The 20,933-nt window shown below is 39.4% G+C and overlaps 1 protein-coding gene across 1 annotated transcript in view; it reads left to right on the top strand.

Moving 5' to 3' along the window:
• The window catches only part of GTF2B (general transcription factor IIB), a 31,972-nt gene that overhangs the window by 1,675 nt on the left and 9,364 nt on the right, over window positions 1-20,933 (top strand). The window contains exon 2 of the mRNA XM_036758003.1: window positions 1,887-1,993. Coding sequence (XP_036613898.1) covers window positions 1,887-1,993 — 107 coding nt within the window. The remainder of the gene's footprint in view (window positions 1-1,886; window positions 1,994-20,933) is intronic.

Raw genomic sequence — 20,933 nt, forward strand, 5'->3', positions numbered from 1 at the left:
ATGCTTTCATGTTCGTTTTAGGTATTTATAGGTCAGGGAAAACATTTTCATGTTTTATTGGTGGCAAGGGAAGAGAAGGGAGTAGAAAACATAGCATAACTCAAGGAAATTTAAGTTTTGCAGGAATTAAAATCATCTTTTTATCTTGAATTGTAACATAGCGCAGAGAGTACTGACCTAGGAGTCAGGGGATCTTAGTCAAGTTACTAAGTCTCATCAGACCTCAGCTTCCTCATCTGTAAGTGAAGATATCTGACTAAATGATTTCTAGTGCTTTTTCCAGTGAAAAATCTATGAAACTTTGAAAATTTACCTGCTCCTCTGTTAAGCTTTAACCTGAGTTGGTATGTCCATTGAGAATATAAGTCTTGAAACCAGCCCTATAATAATCAAGATACCTGATGCTGTAGCCTATGAAAGTTTTTAGTTATCTCAAGTAACCAGAATACTGGGAGTTTTTAATTCAGTGGGATCCTGATTGTTGAGAAAACATTTTTTATATCTGTCCTGAGGTGGATTTATGAATGGAATAGAAGTGGCAAGTGAGACAATTATTATTTGGATTTTAAGGGGGTGGGGAAGGCAGCTTTTAAAACATGATGTATGCTTAAACCTTTCTGATTGAACTGATCCTGTTCTGTCTTTAAGAAATCTTAAGTCTGAAAGGCTCCACATCAGCTAGCGTGTACACAAATACTTGATTGCACATGAACAACATCACTAGAGTAAGAGAGAACCTATTTTTGACAACAAGAGAGTCAACCAGTTGGCAGAAAGTGAAACCAGATTACTTGGAAAACCCACATACTGGATAATTAGCTCCTGAATTAATTCACTTCAGTTGCCTAAAAACTTTACACAACGTGCAATTTCTTGTTGTAGTTATATGGTTAATAATCATCACAACCTTCAGGAACTCCTGTTTACGTAAAGTAATATTTGTTCTCTAGACCAATGATCTCCAAACTTTTTTGATCATTCATATTAGCAAAAAAGTTTTGAACATGTACCATCAGTATTTGTATTTATGTATAGATTATATTGTATTAGTATGCTATGTACTTTATAAATCACACAAAATACAAATTATGATGAAATAAATGATATTTTACATTTTAATGCTATAAAACTGTGTTTCTATTACTAATCAATATGTTTTAATGAAAGCAATGTACATTTCTGTGTATGTCCTAACAACGAATTTAATGTTTCAGCAGGAGTAATTTTTTCCATTGATGTACTAAGGGTAGGTGTGTGATTGGCTATCAGGGAGGATGGGAATATGACACCTCACCACCATACCATTAGTTGATTATACGAACCTTATGGTCTGCTCTGACTTCCTATGATCCCTACTTTGTCTAGACCAGGGGTTTCAGATTCAAATAGTAATAGGGGCCACTAAACCATACATAAGCATCCTTGTTGACTCCATATCTATAGTGTTGTCTGTGCTTTATTATATTTGCTATTTACATTTTAATTTGGTTGCGCACACTGTGCCTTTGAGACTTCTGGTCTAGACAATAGTCTATATTTTAAAATAAATAATCTTCCTTTTTGATGTGATTTTTAAAAAGTATTTTAAGAATTTGAGATTATTGTTCTAAATCTTCGGTGTCAACAGACCAGGATGGCTCTAGTAGAAAATAAGCTTTGGATTCTTCTTTTAAGTACAAAAGAATATAAAGAAATGTGGAATGATTACTGTTTTTGTTAGTAACATGTTAGAAGGTACTTTTAAGTTACAAAGTAGGCTGTGTCTGTGATAGTAGAAAGGTATTCAAAAGCCTCCCATTTTAATAAATACTTTATTCTTTTCTTGCAGAACAAGTGTGATTGATTGGTTGAAGATAAACATAAAACTTTTTTTCTTTTTCATTTAGATTGGATGTACTTCCAAGAGTTACGTGTCCAAACCATCCAGATGCTATTTTGGTGGAAGACTACAGAGCGGGGGACATGATCTGTCCTGAATGTGGCCTGGTTGTTGGTGAGTATTTCCTGAGGTTTTCATTAAGAAAGTGCCTAAAAATAATTATTCCTATGATGTACGGCAGAGGTGTCAAAGAGAGGCCCCAGATCAGATTAAAATGTAATTGGGAAATGTTTAGCAAACTAAATAAAAATATAGTGCAATGTAATGTGCATTGATAGTTTTCTAAGTCAGAGCAGCCAGCAGGATCCCTTTCTATCTGAGCTTGGCATCCCTGAGGCAAATGAGATAAGGAATGAACATTTTCTTCATGTCAGCATTTCATTTTGTCCAGCAAGGATACCTGAAGCAGGAGGGTGCAAACATATTGTTTCTTATCAGTCATATGGAGAACTCAGCCCTGGAATTCACACCGAAAGCTAGAGGTGAAGAGACTTTGTAACTAATCACAGGTTCTGTAGAGTTTCCTAGAATTAAAACTCAAGTAATGAAAAAAAAAACAAAACTTGTGTTAGGGAGGTGAAATGGAGTGACTCTGGAACTCCATCTCGTTGGGACCTATGAAGAGTCTTGTGGGGTAAGATCAGTGCTGTGTTAAGGAACTTGTCATGTTATGAATTTGCTTTATTGTACTTCGTAATGGCTTTGTCCTCTGACATTAGGTGCTTTTTATAGTAATTGTGCTCCCTGGTGTAGACAGAGATGAAGTTGTAAGCTGGGCGATCAGGTTGCTTCTCTCAAATTGTAAAGTTCTAGCCCGTTTTTCTTGCATTTTCCTTTCTGTATCAACTCAAAAGGAAAGTTGGTTTTGCTATTTTTGTTTAATTTTCAATTCTGATCTTTATTTAGGTTAAAAGGATTTAAAAAAAAAACCTCAGCATTTGATTGGACCATCTGTGCTTTTGTCCCATGTCCATTTCTTTCTCCCTTCTCATTTTGGCCATTGAGAAAGCCATCTACACTCGCTACCTCCACTTTTCCTGTTTTGCAATTCTAAACCCTTTGCAATCTGGCTTCTTGTCTCTCTCTTCATCTTTCTTGAGGTCTTTGCAACTTTTCGGGCTGCCAAACACACTTCTCCTTGATACCTTCTTTTTAGGTTTTGGTGACACTAGTCTTTTCTGGTTCCCTTGTCAGTGTGTACTCCTCAGTGATTCTTCATTATTCATGTTGTTTTTTTCCTGACCCTGGGTGTCTCCCAAGACGCTATCCTGGACCCTCTTCTCTTTTCATTCTGGGCTGTCTTACTTGGTGAGGTGCCAGGGGCTTGGTTTCCATCTCTATCCAGTTGATTCCCAAATCTATAAATCCAGCCCTCATCTCTCTCCTCACATGTTGGACATCTCTGATTTCCTCAACATCTCAAATTCTGTACATCCGAAACAGAACTCATTATCTCTTGTCCCTGAACTCTCCACTGCTTCCATCTCTTCTTTTATTGTCAGGGGCACTCAGTCACCCAGGCTCCCTGTCATCCTCTGCTCCTTTATATTCACCTTATATATCTAATCTAATGTTAAATCTTTTTGTTTTTTATCTTTACAACTTCTCATGTCCATGCGCATAGACACTTCCATAGTACGCCCCCATCACCTCTTGCCTAGACTATTGCAATTGGTAGTCTTCTGGGTGTCCTCAAGTCTCCCTTTACTCAGTAAACTCCAGTGGCTCCCTCTCACCTCCGAGGTCAACTATAAAGAGCCAGCTATTAAGAGTCAACTGTTTGGCTCTCAAAACCCTTCATAACATGTTCTCTTCCTACCTTGTGAGTCTCGAAAAGACTGGAGGCTCTTCATTGCCCCGTTCTGTGCATTTTCACTGGCTGTTCCCCATGCCTAGAATTCCCTTCCCTGCTCACCTCCACTTCCTGGCCTCCCTGGCTTCCAGACTCAAGTCCCCTCTGCAGAAGACCTTTCTCACTCCTTCCTTCACCCTCAAGTCCGTACCTTTTAAGATTACCTTCTGTTTACGCTATATGTACATTAGATGTATATATATATATTCATGTATACTATACGTGTGTGTGTGTGTATGCATGCACACACGTATATATGTTTGTGTGTGTATAGAGAGAGAGAGCGGGTTGTGTTAAGTGTTGGAGATACAAAGAAAGGCAAACCTAGTCCCAAGCCCTCTGAAGGCTGATATGTGGGGGAGATAATATGCAAATAACCATAGTTAAATATCTTATATAAGATACACAGAACTCTGTATGTACATATGTCTTACAAGATACATAACTGTCTATTAAGTACATATATTATCTCCCCCATTAGAATGTTGGATCCCAGGGGCTGAGGCTGTGTTTGCCTTTCTTTGGATCCCCAGCACTTAGTAGGACAGTGCCTGACACAAAGTAAGTGCTTAATCACTGCTTGGTGACTGACTTATTACCCCCTACCCACCAATACTTCTTTGAATACATATTTTTAAGATCTAACACTTAAAAAATACAATAAGGGGTCTTTCAATGTTTCACTTGAGGGTTTGTTTTTTTCTAGTTCATAGTTATCTTTATATGATGCTCATGATGAAAGTACAAAATGTAAGTTTAATTTTAAGGTATGTTACAGAATTATCCAGCAGATGTTGAATTAGGTAGCTGTCATTTTTACAGCAAAGTTGCTGTTCTTTATCCAGACAAGGTTGGACAAAAAATCTGTGGATATTTTTGATGAATAGTACCTTGCTAGGGAAATCCTAAGAATCCTTGGAGAGACACTTAATAGTCAGAGTCTAAAATTTAGACTCTTCCTGGAATCTAAGCAATACAAATTTTATTTTTAAGTAAATTTCTCTTAGGTGTTTCTTTTAAGAAGCAACAAAACAAACCTAGGTAGTGTCTTTGTCAGTAAGAAAGGATCTCACTAACATCCACTTGTCAAATTTGGCTTTTTGTTACTTGGTTCCTGCCATGTGTTATCTGTAACCAGCTCTATCCATGTTCTCTATTATACTGGAGGTGAGGAAGAACTCTGGCTGGGCAAATACTCTATAGTTTACTGAGGAGATAACATTTACATTTCTTTACATTTGAAATGTTGTTTATTCTGATGGCTGGATTCAATCTCTCTGAACATCTTGTATCTTCCCTGAACAACTTGAAGAAAAATTACTGAGACCATGGGCTGATCCTGCTTACCATTTTTAAAAATTGCTTGCAAACTTAGAATATTCTGATTTTAAATTGTGAGTGTGAGTGCTAAATCAATTCAGAGAATGTGGTTTAGACATTTTTGGGGTATTGACACATATCGAAATTATTGCAGATCATTACTACAGGAGTTTACTAGTGTGCTTGTTTATATGAATAATCATGTCCTAAATCATCAATTCAAATTGTTTGTTATTAATATTCAGTTTTTGTTGAAGTCATTATCTGAAATTCAGGATTAAGTCCAGGACCTGAAGTTTGATTGCAAGATTGTCTCCAGCTCTCCTATATTTCAGTCCTGAAATGATATGCTATCTCACTTCTAGAGCCATGAAATCTTGGTAACTCGTTGGACTTGTACTTGAAGTGTGAGGGTGAATCAGGCTCTCTAGACCTGCCTTTGTTCCTTGACTATATTTGTCAGCAAATAAGCCAATATGAATCACCCAGAGTCAGCTCACCCAACCCTTCATGTGGGATTTACAGAATTCTAGCCTAAGTCTGTGTCAGTGCCAAATAGTATGAGTGCCCTCAAAGGGTATGATCAGTGCTATTCCATTCCCCCATGGGTAAAAGTAAACGGCTTCTAGTTCAAACTGTGTGAGTTAATACGGGGGGCTGTGAGCAAGTCACTGAATCGGTCCCTCAAGGGAAATCGTGAGGCCCAAATGAGATCATAAGTGTAAGCTCTTCGAAAATCTTAAAGTGATCCATGAGTACTCCCCACTGTTACTATTTCCTCTCTGTTCCACTAGCGAATCCATCCCTTATCTTGGTACTTGTTAGTTCAGTGGAAATGTGCTGGGCCAAAGAGACTCACGCTTCCCATCAGCACAGGAAAAAATACGCACTGCCTGGCCTACTAAGGTAGTTTGTATGTTTTGTAATAAGGACCCCATTTTCTCCCCTTCCCCCGTTTACTTTGAATAACCTCTTGGGTAACAATACCCAGTTAACTAAATTTTCAAAAACAGTCAGGATGAACTACTGCTATAAATCCACTTATTGCTTGTTATTCCTTCCACCCTGTTGGGGCTAGGAGCACAGCACCCCTGGATTCTGGAAAATCCATGTAAAATTTATCGGCCCTCCCTTCATACCAAAGAGGAAGTCATCTGATGGTGCAGATTTTCTTCCCTTTATTCTTGATATTATATAATGGTATACATATATTTTATGCATTTCTGAGTTTATAAACTCCCAAATTCTCATTTAATTTCTTATGCTGACCCATGATATATCAAAACTGGGATAGGGAAAGTCATGAATTATTAAATAATGTTATTAAATATTCAAGACCATAATGTTACTAGCTCAAACCAGTGGGTTGATGACTTATACATACAGCTTTTTTATGACTCAGTTTTCTGCCCACCTTGCAAATTCTCTTATTTCTTTTTACCACCATGACATTTCAGATATCCCAAACTCAGTAAACTGCTTATGTTAAGCTTTCTGTTTTGTATCAGAATTTTTCTACTTAAATTAACATAATTTGTGATCTGAGAGGATCTTATTTCAAAGATCAGTTGAGGAGGTAATCTGAGTGCCTCCTCTCTGAGATGAACCCCTGTTTACAATCTGTGTATTTTGTATGTACAGTACAATTAGAATGTCAGCTCCATGAGGGCAGGGATCAGGTATTTTTGTTGTCTTTGTATGCCTAGCACTGAATACAGTGCCTGACACACAGGAAATGCTTAACAGATGGTTGCTGAGGAGTGGAAGCCGACAACAAAGATGGCTTGTCCTTCCAATATCTAGTTATTAGCTGCAGGTAATTGGGAGGTGTGTGGTGCAGGCACATTTCCTGTTTCCATATATTGAGTTTTGGCCTCTTTCATTTCTCATTTTCTTAGAATATTCTTACATAATTTGAATTAGTCCTTTTTAGCATGTGAATTGCTTCTTCCTAACTGCTTGCCAGGTTGTCTTTGTTTAAACTCTCTGACTTGGCTTCATATAGGATTTGTAAAATTTAGGATTTCTCTGGTATCAGGTTCTTTTGGATCTGGTAGATGTGCATTCATTCTTTTCAATACTTCTTAGCAACTGAACGATTTCTTACATGGGATAGTCAGACTTGACTCATATTTTTCTAGTGGACCAGTAACAACTATCTTAAACTATCTTCCTGAGCTCTGTCCTCTAGTTCTTTTGCTTTGGTTTGTAAAGAACTAAAATAATTCTGTAGCTTTGGCACTTCAACGTTTTAAAATTTTGCTCTACTTTTCTTATAGAGGGGCATTTTATTTTCATGCTCTGAATCATTCTGCTTCATTGAGATTTTTTTTCTATGTTATCAGCTCTTATTTATCTTCCTGAATTCTTCAGCTGACAATTTCAGTTTTATATGCGGCAGATCTTTTGATTTTATTTAATTCCAGAGGTCCTTGCCCTCTTGCAACATAGCCTCCCTAACTAGTCTGCTTGGTTTAGTCTTTAACTTTTCTGACAATAGTGTTTGTTGTGAAGTAGACTAATTTTCCTAAAGTATAGGAACACCTATTTGTTGTTCTCTTGGTTTCTGGATTTTTTTGTTGTATGTGACCATTCAGTTCAACATATGTTCATTATATTTGTTGCTATGGGCTGGGCACTGAGGGATATAATGATAGATAGGATACAGTTCATGCCCTAGAGATGCTTGGAAAATCTAATAGGGAAGAAAAGCATATATACAAATAACTGGTATTATAAAGAATATTTTTGGTTGAATGTAAGCTCCTTGAGAATATAAATTATTTAATTTTTGTCTGTCTCCAAAGCTGAGCATGGTGCCCTAAATGTAGTATCTGCTTAATGTTTGTTGAACTGAGATAGAAAGGAGAGGTCCATCTGTGTACAGAAATACTTGTAGAAACTCTTTCAAGGTGGCAAAGAATTGGAAACTGAGGGGGTCAGTTGGGGAATGGCTGAAAAAGTTATGGTATATGAATGGGACAGTATTGTGCTATGAGAAATGATGAACGCTGAAGGGGATGGCTTCAGAAAAACCCCAGGAAGACCTGTGTGAACTGATGTAGCAAAGTGAGCAGAACCTGGAGAACAATTTATACAGTAACAACAGTATTGTAAAGATAATCAAATTTGTAAGACTTAACCCTGATCAACCACAGTTCCAAAGGATGCATGATGAAACATGCTCCTTACCCCCAGATAGAGATCTGAGTGACTCAGTGCAGATTGACAAATATTTTCATTCTTGCCTCTTTTTTTTCTTTTTTTGGGGGGGAGGGGGAGGCAGGGTGTAACATGACTAATGCAGAATTTTATTTTATTAGACTATACATATTTTCAGCAGGTTTTGTATTTATTGCCTTCTCAATGGTTGGGGGAGGGGAGCGAATTTTAAATTGAAAATACAAGGAAATTGAATTTTAAGTTACATTAAAAGTGTGTGTGTGTGTTTTTAAAAGAAAATAGGTCCAGGAGAAATGCTGTGAGAATTTGGAGGTCACTGTGAGGTGCCAGGGAAGGTTTTAGGGAGGAGGTGCCACCTGCTTTTCAGTGTCTTCATTTCCTCTCTCTTTGCAATCTGGTTTCCAACTTCATCTTTCAACTGAAACTGCTTTCCATAGTAACCAATGGTCTCTTAATTGCCAAATCCAGTGCCCCTTTCTCACTCCTCATCCTTCTTGACTTTTCTGCTGATTGTTTCCTGGATATTCTCTCCTCTCCCACATTCAGAGTCCTTCAGTTTTTGTAACGAAGGGTGTACCTCAAGGCTTTGTCCTAGACTCTCTTCTCTTTTTGAGTTACGCTGTTGGATTTGGTGATCATATAACTCCCGTGAGTTTGGTTAACTCTATGCAGACAATTCCCTAGATCTCAATATCCAGCCCTGGTCTCTCTTCTGAACTAAGAGTCCTACATCACCAACTGTCTTTTAGGTGTCTTTAACTTGGTGTTCTGTAGGCATCTACAGTCTGTCTTCCCAGCTTCCCTATTAAACCTCTATCCTCCTGGGTGCCTAGGCTTACAGTGACCCTTCATTGTCATCCACCACTCATTGCTGTCACCCCACGTGTCCAATCTGTTGCTACCTTGTGTCCTTTTCACCTTCAAAGCGGCTCTTCTCGTCACCCTAGCTCAGACTAACATGTCTTTCCCCTGGGCTACTGTGATAGCCTCCGATTTATCTACCTGCTTCAGGTCTCTTCCTGCTTCAATCCATCCCCCGCTCAGTTGCCAGAATGATAATTCTAAACCACAAGTGTGTGACTATGAGCCCTGTACTCATTGGACTTCAGTGTTACTTTAAAGATCAAGTATAAGGCCCATTTTATTCTATTTTATTTCTCTTCACGCATTCTGTTATCCAACTGCTCCAAAGTAGGCCTTATTACCTTAAACACAGAGCTCCATGCCTTTGGGTAGGCAGCGCCCTGTCCCCTCGTGGCCTACTCCTGGTTTCCCTGCTTATGCTGGCCTTTCCCAGGTGACCTCCCTCTTCCATCTCTCTTCCCTCCTCGCATCACTTTGCGTAAATTTATTACCATGACGATGCCTTCCCCACTGTGGAGGCTCCCTGGGTGCAGTGACCGTGTTTGTGCCTTTCTTTGTCTTAGCACTTGACTCACTGACTGACTGACTTGACACAGTAGAAAACAGATGTTGGAAAGGGTGTGTGGAGCATAGAGGACAGATGAGGAGCTCTGAGCAAGGCAGAACAGACAAAATTCAGTAACTGGTTGAATGTGGGGGAGGGAGGAGGATAAAGGAGAAGAAAGTCAAGGGTAGCTTGAAATTTTCTTGTCGAGTTCAAGTAAAGTTGCCTAGAGTACTTCTTAACCTTTTGTGTGTGTCCTGGACCCCCTTTGGTGTTCTGGTGAAGCCAATGGCCCCATGTCAGAATGCGTTTTGTTCTGTTTTGTGTTGCATGGGGGAAAGGCAGGGCAATTGGGGTTAAGTGACTTGCCCAAGGTCACACAGCTAGTAAGTGTGTCAAGTGTCTGAGGTCATATTTTAACTCAGGTCCTCCTGACTCCAGGGCCGGTGCTCTGCTCACTGTGCCACCTAGCTGCCTCCAGAATGTTTTTAAATACATAAAATATGTAGGATTACAAAGGAAACCACTTATAAAAAAAGACATAATTTTTTTCCCCATCCAGATTTACAGAATCTTCTGAAATCTATCCATGGACCCTGGGTTAAAACCCAAGCCAACAAGAAGGTATAGTGCCAAGCAAACTGTGGTTCCTCTGTTGTGAGCCCCATAAGATCCATTTACCTTAGGATGATGCATGAATTAAGACCTAGAAATTAGACCCAGACCTACCAGGAATGAAAAGTCTCATTTAGCTTGAAGATCATAAGATCCTTGAGACAAGGACTCTGTCTTTTGTTTCTGTACCCCTAATGCCTGGCATGTGGCAGGCACTTATAGATTAGTACCCTGGAAGTTGGAATCTATTTCAGTTTGCTTCCTCTCTTCTTCCTGAAAGGAAAAGAAAGAGCATAACTTGTATCAGGAGGTGTGAAGTACTTGCCCAAGGTGACTGGCTACTTAATAGTAACCCAGGTTTCTGCACAATCTTAATGCACTTTCCACCAAACCAAGTAGTATAAACAGTCCATGTTTTAATATTCTTTAACATGAAAATGTATATATTGCTGCCCCCACACCTTACTGTCTTCAGCCTGGGGGCAAAGGAGTGGGGGGGAGGCGGGGCGGGCGTGGAAAGAGCTTGTTTTAGAGGCAGGACCTGCTGGCAGATTTTACCTTTGCTATATATCTGTGTGTCCTTGGCAAATCTTTAACCTTTGTAACCTTAGCCTTAGTTTCCTTGTTAAATGAAGGATTTGGACTAGATGGTCTCTAAGGTCTCTTCAGACTCTTGAAATCTGTGATGCTTTTTTTCAGTGGTAGGAGGATGGTGCTGTCAACAGAAGCAGAGAGCTGCCTTTGCTGCTGATTTACTTCTGCCTGTGTTTGAGGTGTCAAATAACTATGATATCCAGTTAAAATTCTTACTCTTTAAGTCTTTCAGGATTTCTCAGAAACATGGATGATTCCTACCTTGGCCCACAAAGCTCCTCTGCCCTTTCCTGGCCCCAGTCTTTTTTTACAACCTTGTCTTTATTTCTCTCTTCAGGTCAGGTATCCCACACAGTACTCTCGGCCCTTGCTTTCCTCTAGTCATGCCTGCTGATTTTATTTCCCAGTCCCAAATGCTGCTCCTGAAGTCTTCTTTGTGTTTAAAGGCCATGCTCAAGCATTACATCGTTGCTCTCCTGATTTCTTCTTCTGGACTATCAGGATACTTTGTACTTAGCAATTCTCGCATGCCACGCGTTGGTTCTGCCTTTTCTTGTAGTTTTTGGTGAACCTCTTCCTCCTTTCCCTCCTTCGTGCACTCTTCCTGGCAGTTGAAAGCACCTTAAGGGCAGTAACTTCTTTCATGTTCATATTGCCCAGCAACACAATACCTTGAAAATAATAGTTGCCCAAGTGGTGGTAGTTGTTGTTTGTCCTTCATTCTTGAAGAGTACCATGACCTCAGGGAGGTGATGCCATGTCATGCCAAGTGAATTGGATTGAAGTGAGGGCAGGCTGTGCACAGTCACCAGCCTCACTAGGTGGGCCTTCTTCTTAAGGGCCATATGAACAAAAATAGGACTTCACAAGCATTGTGCTTATGGGGAGCAAAGTGACCTTGAGGAAGGCACACATTTGGAATTCTACCTGGTGTGTAAAGAAGGTTGCCCATGGAATCAGTATGGAGACCCTTAAAATCTGGGCAGAAGAGAGCGTTGTGTACTGGCCATCATCATAGACTTTTGAGTTGGCTGAAATTGCAAGGCATCGTGGCTAACTACACTTAACGGTGACCTGGAATTCATTTGAGAGCTCTGCTTTTTATTGTCATACGACCTTGGGGAGGTCCCTTAACATCCATGAGCTTCATTCCTTGGCTGTCAAGTGGAAATTTGTTAGGTGACTTCTGTGTTTCTTTCATGATCTAGATGTGTGGTCCTGACTGGATTAGAGGGGAAGAAGCTACAAATAGGAAGATGGGCCAGGAGACTAGTCAGTCGATCAAACTAAATCACTTTGTACCTGTCTCACGCATTTATATATTAAAGCTGTTTGGATGCAGGTCTTGTCTGTACTACATTTTAAGCTCCTGGAGGGTATTTTGTCTTAGGTCTTTTTTCAGAGTCACATCTTGCACCATGCCATGTATGTTGGAGTTTATTTAGTGGGTAAAGTCTATTGAGGTGAATGGCTCGGATGAATCAAATTTGGTGACATTTGTAAAGTATTGTGCAAACGTCAGAGCTATGTTAAGTCAGCCACAGGTAGTGATTGTGGAACTAAAGAGGCAGTGCTGAACTTGAAGGGAGAAAGGCCAGAATTCAGGGACTGATTGGATAGAGAGGATGAAGGTGAAGGAAAATGATTGGGAAAGCCAAGGCAGAGGGACCTGAGCAGGCATCCAGTGCAGCTCCCCACCCTGCTCGATGTAAGAGGCTTTCCTGTCATACCTGTCAAGTGGTCATTAAGCCTCTGCTCAAATACTTCCATTGATGGGGTGTTCATGACATATCGAGGCAGCTTGGGCCATTAGGAGGCTCTTTTTATTGAACAGAAATCTGCCTCCCTGAAATTGTGTCCCACCTTTTGGTACTAGTTCTACAGAACCATGACAACCCTGAATATTTTTGAAGAATAATGCTGCACCATTCCTGTCCCCATTTAGGAGATAGAATTTACTGATTCCAGAATCCTGCCTTCCCTACTTTGTCACTCTTCTTTAAATTTACTCATTCTTCTCTTTGGTATTATGTTCCTTAAATTTGAAGTGGCAGAACGACTCAGTGACAATATTGGGGGACCCGTAGAAAACGAGGCCAGATTAGGCTCAAGGCACAATTTTTGAGTCATTAGCAGAAAGGTGCCTCATGGAAACTAGAGGAGTAGATGAACAGAGTAGAGTCATTGGCTCACTCCTTCCTGTCCCCCACAACCACCAATCTTCACCTTGTACCAAAATTGTTTGCATTAACTTCCTAGTTGGTCTGCACATATCCAGCTTCTCCCCTCACCAGTCTTCCATGCAGATGCCTAAAGTCTGACCCTGTCAGTGCCCGGACTTTTTTGGTTTTGTAGTCTTTGGGATAAAATATAAAGTCATCTGTTTGGTATTTAAAGCCTTACCCAGGTGTGGGGAACCTGCAGCCTTAAGTTCACATGTGGCCGCCTAAATCTTTAAATGTGGCCTTTTGACTGAATCCAAATTTTACAGAACAAATTCTTTTATTAAAAGGATTTATTAAAAGTGTAAGGCTCATACATACAGTCTGGCTCCACCTTACTTTTTCAGGCTGGTTATGCATCATTTCCTGTCAGGCAAGAGCTCTTTATTGCCTGGCCATATGAGCATAAGACCCCAGCACCTGGAATACTCTTCTTTCTTAACTCCCCCTCTTGTTTTTATTTTTGTGAATATTTATCTTTGTTATATCTTGATTATATTCTACAACTAGCCCTTTCCCCTTTATTTGCTCCTCTGTGTAAGTTCCTTGAAGTAAAGGACTATCTCATTTTGGGGTTTTAGAGATTTTTGCCATCATTTCATCCCTGGTGTCTGGCATAAGTAGGCATTTTATTAGGCAGCAGGTGGTGCACTGGGCTTGGAGTCAGGAAGACCTGAGTTCCAATCCAGCTTCAGACACTTCTGAGTTGCGTGACCCTGGGTAAGTCACTTCACCTCTGTCTGCTTCAGTTTCTTCATCTATAAGGAGATAATAAATAGCACCCTCCTCTTAGGGTTGTTGTGAGCATCAATTGATAATATTTGTAAAATGCTTAGCACAGTGCCTGGCACATGGTAGGCACTTAATAAATGCTTGTTCCAAGTATATAGTGAATGACAAACATGTATACATTTAGATGCTTAATAAATGGGAAGCCAACTTACTAAGGCTTAGCACAGCACCTGGTGTATAGCAAATGCTTAATAAATGCTTTTTCCTTTCCTCGTACTTATTTCAGTGTAGTACAACAATACCAAACGCCTAAGTTCAGATTTTGGTATTCTCCTCAATGAAAGTTTACAATGTCATTTCTTAAGTATAATATGGTTAAAACCACATTCAGATTTACCAAAGCAGACACAGATTTAAACCACTTAAAAGCTGTAGTAAAGGATTCTGCATAATTTTCTTTTGCAACTCTCAATATATAAACTCTTTGTTGTCAAGGAACTTTTTCATTTCTGACCTAAATTTCTTGTCTTCTAGATTAATCCTTTTTTCTTGTTCTGACCTCAGTAGGGATATTTTCCCAGTCTGTAAAAATAGCTTCTGAAGAATGTTATTAAGATTTCCCTTGCTTTCTCCAAATGCTCCTAAAGAAAATGATTTGTTCCTTTATCCTTTTCTCATGGTCATATACTCTGAGCCTTGATCATATTTTTGGCTTTCCTTGTTCACTTTTATTTGTACTCAAAACTTGGCATTAATAGTTGTTTTAAAAACTAGTCAGAATCCAGTGTACAATATCTGGCTGGTTTTATGTTTTATAATTGGACATATTGAGGTTTTCTAACTGTAATTTGGTGATTTTAAGCTAAAATTGGCTAATTTAGCAGTTTGGGGGAACGGGTGTGTATATGTTTTAATTTTTAAAGAGCTTATAAAGCAAGACTTTTGCATTTATAATCAAGTGATTACAAAATCTTGTTAGAATTGATATTTGGTTTTTGTTTAAAGTGCTGGGAACGTTAAAAATTGATCACTAGATGGCAGCATATTCATACTTTAACTGGTGTATTTTGCAGTTTGTGTTCATAGATTTTATAAACTGGCGATCAAATGACTTCTGAAATTGTAGCATTTTTTTGTTTCCACTATTCATATGTAGGCTCTTGGCTTCTCTTTCATTATTTATTCTTCTTTTCCTGTATTTGCCTTGCCTCTTCAAAGGGATTGTATAAGCTCCCTGAGGTCAGGCATAGTCCTATATTTTATTCCCTAAAGCAAAGTAGCATGTAGTATACTACACTTAGGGAAATATGCAATCATTTGTTGATTTAGATGTTCAGTAAATGTTGGAAATGTGAAAAAAGCAACATTTCTTTGCATTGGCTAATACTTTTGATCTGATCTTTTATTACCACTATTAGTAGTAACTTGCATGTAACAGTACTTAAAGAAGATGAGAGTTCATACTTAGAGCACTTGGAGGTTTACAAGAGACTTTTCCTCTCCATTTTACAAATGAGGAATTCCAACTCAGAGGTTTTGACTTGCCGAGGTCACTGCTGGGAAATAGGAGAGCAGACCTTTAACTAGGATTCCTTACCGCAGATTCAGTGCTTGTTCCTTTATCCTGTTCATGCTGCTTGTCCCCACTGAAGGCTGGATCACTGATCTGAAAGTCCATTCACAGACCCTTTGCTTGCATTGAGGGCTCACTGAGGGCCTGAAACAAACTAAAGAGGCAATACTTAATACTTTCGGATGACAGACCAGTGTCTTTCCCTTGTCTCTGAGTTTTTGTTTCTTCTTCTCTAAAGTGAAGGTGCTTTAACAGTCTCATAAGGGCCGTTTTGAGAAAAGCTCTTTGCAAACAGAATGCTGAATAATATAAGTTCTTTGGGTTGTGACAGTCTATAAATTTGGTATTTGTCAGTATCTGTCCCAGTTGCTAAAAAAGAAAAAATCCAAAGTTAATTTAGTTATGATTAGCCTGTTGTCTTTCTTTATAGTAGTTAGAATTTTATCTGAAATTTATACAGTCCTAGGAAGCTCGGGAGATTCCTTATCCCCATGAAAAAAGTTGAACTGGGTAGCTTCTGATTTCTTTCCCTTCTGTGAATCTGCAGTCTTGGACTTAAGTGAGATCACTGAATGGTAGAATTCTAGAGAAATGAGGGGCTTCTGCAGGGGTGGGGAACCTTTGGCCCTAAGGCTACATGTGGCCTTGTAAAACCTTAAGGTTTGGCATTTTGACTGAATCCAAAAAATTTAGTCAAAAGGCTGCACTTAAGGATTTAGAAGGCCACATGTGGTACTTAAGGCTAAAGGTTCCCCACTCCTGTGCTACTGTATATTGTCTTGTAAAGGCAACAAAAGTTTTGCCTAAAAGGAACTTTAAAAGAAAGTCTTCAAGTAAATCTCATATTTTCTTCCCAGCTTGTTAAAACTTAGTTGAAACCGAGAACTTTATGTTCTTTATATAATTTTCTATTTCTTTAAAAAGTTAAGATTGAGGTGTAGTTATTTTATATTAAGCATGCTTTATCACTCTTCATTCAAAATTTTTCTTTGCTTCCCAATAACAAGACCTCATTTTATGTGGCTCTTCTCTTTCAGAAGACACCAATAATGTGGTCTGTGGGCCTAATCATAAGAGCCAATTAGATGACTTTGCCAAGGTCACAGACTTAGGTAAATACATTCCTTATTTGGCTGGCACCAAATGATGGTCTGAATTACAAGCAGTTGGCTTGATGTTGGTGTGATTTTTAGGTACTTGTAGACTAGGTGTCAGTTGTCATTGTGACCTGTGAACCAAATTCTGGATAGTAGTGTCTTTTATTTCCTTTTTTTTTTTTTGACAGGATTGCTAACCTAGTAAATGAGGGGAAGCATGCTGTAGATATAGTTCACCTAGATTTTAGCAAAACTTGTGAAGTATTTGATACTATCCTTGTGAAGAGACGAGAGGCATATAGATTAGATCTGACTAGAGTCAAATAGATTCAGAAGTGCTTGGATGCTTGTGAGCAGTTAAGTGTCAACGTGGAGTATCCCAGGGATCTGTGCTGTTGAACATTGCTGTCAGTGACTTGGATGAATATGCTCATCAGATTTGGGGATGACACAATGCTGTGAGGGATAGCTAACTCACTGGGTGATAGAATCAGTATCCAAAAGGATCTTGATAGATTAGTCCACAGGGTTAGATCTAATAAAATCAGTTGGGATAAATGTAAAGTGTTGCACTTGGGGACAAAAAACAAAATCTTCACAAATACAATGTGGGGGAGGCATGGATAAACAGCAGTTGTTCTGAAAAAGGATAAGAGGTTTTAGTGTACTATAAGCTCAGTATGATTTACCAAAGTGATCTATGGCTACCAAAGAAGCTGTTTGAATCCTGTGCTGTCTTTAGACGATGGTGGGGGGGGGGGGTGGTCTCTCTTCAGGCAGAGAAGACAACCTCCTTCTTAAGGACATCATGGTGCTGGAGGCTTCCTTTTGTGCGCAGTTGAAATTGATCGCCACTAAGGTCCCTTTCATTTCGCAGATTCTGATTCTGTGACAGGCTTTTCTTCTAGATGAAAGAAAAAGCATTTATTAAGCTCTTACTGTGTGCAAAACACTGGAGATACACGTAGAAAAGGAAGAGAGTCCCTAGTCTCTGGGCAATTACTTAATCATGGGGAAAGATAACACTGACATCAGCTATGTCAGTGGTCCTTCTGAGGACCCCCAAGGTAATGACAATGAATCTCATTTATGGTCATTTCCATGAACAAACCATGTGAGCTTTTGATATATTGGTATCCCGTGGTGGAGGGGAGCCTGAGGCACCTTCAGAGACAGTTGCCAGGTCACAGCTAGGGAAGGATTTCTTCCATGCATCATGCCTGTGGAGGGCGGCTCTGCCTGGAGCTTTGTCCTCTCTGTCCATCTATGGCAATGAGTGTAGTTGGCCACTTCTCCGCAGGAGCTGCTCGGCTGGATGTCCGGTGGGGACCGGGGCTCTGTGAGACCCTAGAAGCAGAGCTCATGGGCTGGGACTCTTGGATTTAACATGGCCTCTAGTCAGCATTGAGTGGGTCAGGGGAGGGGGCACGACCCTTTTCAAGGCTGGCAGTCTCTGCAACCTGCAGCAGAAGTGATACTGAATCAGTGCCACATATCCCACCCCCCAAATTAGCCTTTATCAGGTCTCTTGTAGCATCCCCATTTTATAGATGAAGGAGCTAATGTAGTTTGAGAATTAAGAAATTTGTCCAAGGTTACACAGCTAGTGAGTGGCAGAGCCAGACTCTAGTAACTGGCTCTAAATCCAATCTTTTTCCCCACTACCCCATAGAAAAACATCTGTGTCAGCACTGTTGTCTGTGAGTAGATGAAAGGCTGGTGCATTTAAAATGAGGCCTTTATGGAAAACTTCTTATAGATGTTAATTAAGTCCAGAGATCAAGGTGCGGTTGAGAAGTTGAACTGATAAAACTTGGCATTTAGTTTCTGTTTTTAGAATTTTAAAGCCTACATGATGTTGGCAGATTGACAGATTTATTCCTCATCAAAAGGTATCACACCCATGGGTAAATAGGATTTTGTTGTAGTCAGTTAAACTTTGAGAAGATCCTGTGATCCATACGTAATATTTTTCTGAAAGAACACGTAAAAGTTTGCTTTCCTCAAGTATTTGTTTAATGATTTTTCTGTTTCCCTTACTCAACTAAACTTCTTGGTTTGGTGGTTCTTCACAATACATTTTGTGATTTAGGTGTTGGAAATTTAGTTGCATTCTTGTAAATGCAATGTTCTGAACGACTATATGTATATTTAAAAATCATTAACAAGGGACTGGTTCGTAACTCAAACTACAGATACTTGAATGAGTCATTTAGGTCATTCCTGTGTATGGAAAAATGACATCACCACCCAGTACTGAGTGTTCTATTTATACCATGCCAGATTTTCTTTAAAAGTCCACTTGCTTTCTTTAAGGTACAATGAGCAGTAAAAGGACTTGTCATTTATTAGAAGTTGTTCTTGGGCCAGAAGAGAAACACTGTATATTCAGACATTTGCATACAGAGTGAGGAAGTGTGTAGGTAAATTACATGTTTGGAGGATATAACTACACACACACACACAATGCGAACACATCTACATGTCTTTGATCATATCTTCTGATTTCCTAAATGTTCACACAATTTTAATTTCTTTAGGTAGGTACCCTTTAGTTCACTCCACAGTTATATGGGCCTTTTGAAAATGTAACTCCTACGATCCTGTTTGGAACAGTGCTATAACAGTATTTACTTTGATAGTCGATGGATGCCATTCCAGCAAGTAGTTAACTATTAATTACCTTTCTGGTCTTTATACATTATTCTGTTTACGTACACCATGGTGCAGCCAGACTTACTGTCTCTGACACGACATGACAGTTTGGTGCCTCATCTTTGCCTCTCAGAATCCTTGGTTTCTTTCAAATCTCAGCTAAAGCATCGCTATCTAAATGTGGCTTTTCCTTTTGCGCCCCCAATTAACTTGTACTTTTGAATATGTGTGTATTCATGTGGATCTGTGTCTATGTTGTCTCTGCTAATGAAGTGTAAACTACCTTCTGAGAGCAGGGGCTGTTTCATTTCTGTTCCTGAGCTACATCTCAAAGGAAGGGGCAGGACTGTGAGACAAAGTTAAGGATGGAGAACACACTCACACCTGTGAGACTGCCAGTGCCAAGGCAACCCTCCACCCCCACTCCTGCCCCTTAGGCAGGGTCACTCAGGGAGGGCGAGAGGTTGTAAGGAGACCTTGGTGCCAAGCTGTGAAACAGAAGGGTTTATAGTTTATCCTAAAGGCACCAGGGAGCCCAGTGTAGTTGATTAAGGGAGTGACCAAGTCAGATCTTCACTTAAGGAAAATCACTTTGGTAAGAGGGTGGGGATGAAACTGGAGTGAAGAGAGACTTGAGGTGAACAGTGACAGGTTGATTTTTTTTATTTAGTCTTTTTTTTTTTAATACTTAGAAATAGCCATATTTTCATCTACCATCAGTAAAAGTGGCTAATGTTCCTCACTTTATCTGTGACTTTTGTCCCCCCTCCTCCAGTAAAACTTCAGTGGAGGATCTAGGCACTGCAGTGGAGATCTTCCTCTGTCTCTTTTCTCACTACGTGACCAGCCTATTTCCCTTTCCAGTCAGACATTTTTGGGATGAAAAATTTTATCTCATTTTTGTGAATGTCATAATTGGTCATGTATCAGCATCCTTACACCCAACAAGCATTTTTCTATTGTCTTTTGGGTCCTCTGACCTTGATTGTTTGAGGATTGTTAGAATTTGATTCTCAAGGGTTTAGGGTAGGCCATGGCAGTTCATTCCATCAGGTTCAACTCATATTGAGTCCCTAGAAATACAAGACACTATGCTAAGGTCTGAGTGGAATATAAACTTATTATTTCATAGGAAGTGATAAAGATGCATATGGATATGTGCTGCATAATGTCTCAACTAATGAAGTTTTTGCCCAGGTGACGTTAATAGAATCATTATATTATAATTAATCCTCACTATACTATTCAACCAGTTACTCCTTTACAAAATTCTGACATACATATCTGTCCACCTGTGCAGGCTCCAAAGCTGAAATGGCTCTGTCCTCCATTTGTGCCTTCCAGTCTGTCTGTCCCATCTGTTACTCTGTCTCTCACTATCTCCAGTCTCCTCTGCCTACAAGCCTAATCAGGTTTTCCATATTCTAAAAACCTTTCCTTTAGTTCTTTTCTTCTTAACTGTTAAAGCATTTTGAAGCAAAAATAGTCTGTACTGATTTCTTCTATTTGCTCTCCACCTAACAACTGCCCCTCAAAACAATTGTACTTTAATTGGTTCTGAGTCACCTTTGTATTATCTTACATTATAGTTTATCACAAGATTTAGAGCTGAAAGGGCTCATTTAGTCCAGCTGCTTTGTTTAACCCATGAAGCTTAGGCCCAAACAAGCAATCAGGGTCTCACAGCTAAACTTCCAAGTCTTTCTTCTTTCTTGCTTTTTAAAAAATTTTTGCCCCACCTGTAATTTTTACTTTTAAAAAAAGAATTCTAAAGGTAATTATAACTTTGAATAGTGGAAATTT

Source organism: Trichosurus vulpecula, chromosome 4 (assembly GCF_011100635.1).
Source record: "Trichosurus vulpecula isolate mTriVul1 chromosome 4, mTriVul1.pri, whole genome shotgun sequence".
NCBI lineage: Eukaryota > Metazoa > Chordata > Mammalia > Diprotodontia > Phalangeridae > Trichosurus > Trichosurus vulpecula.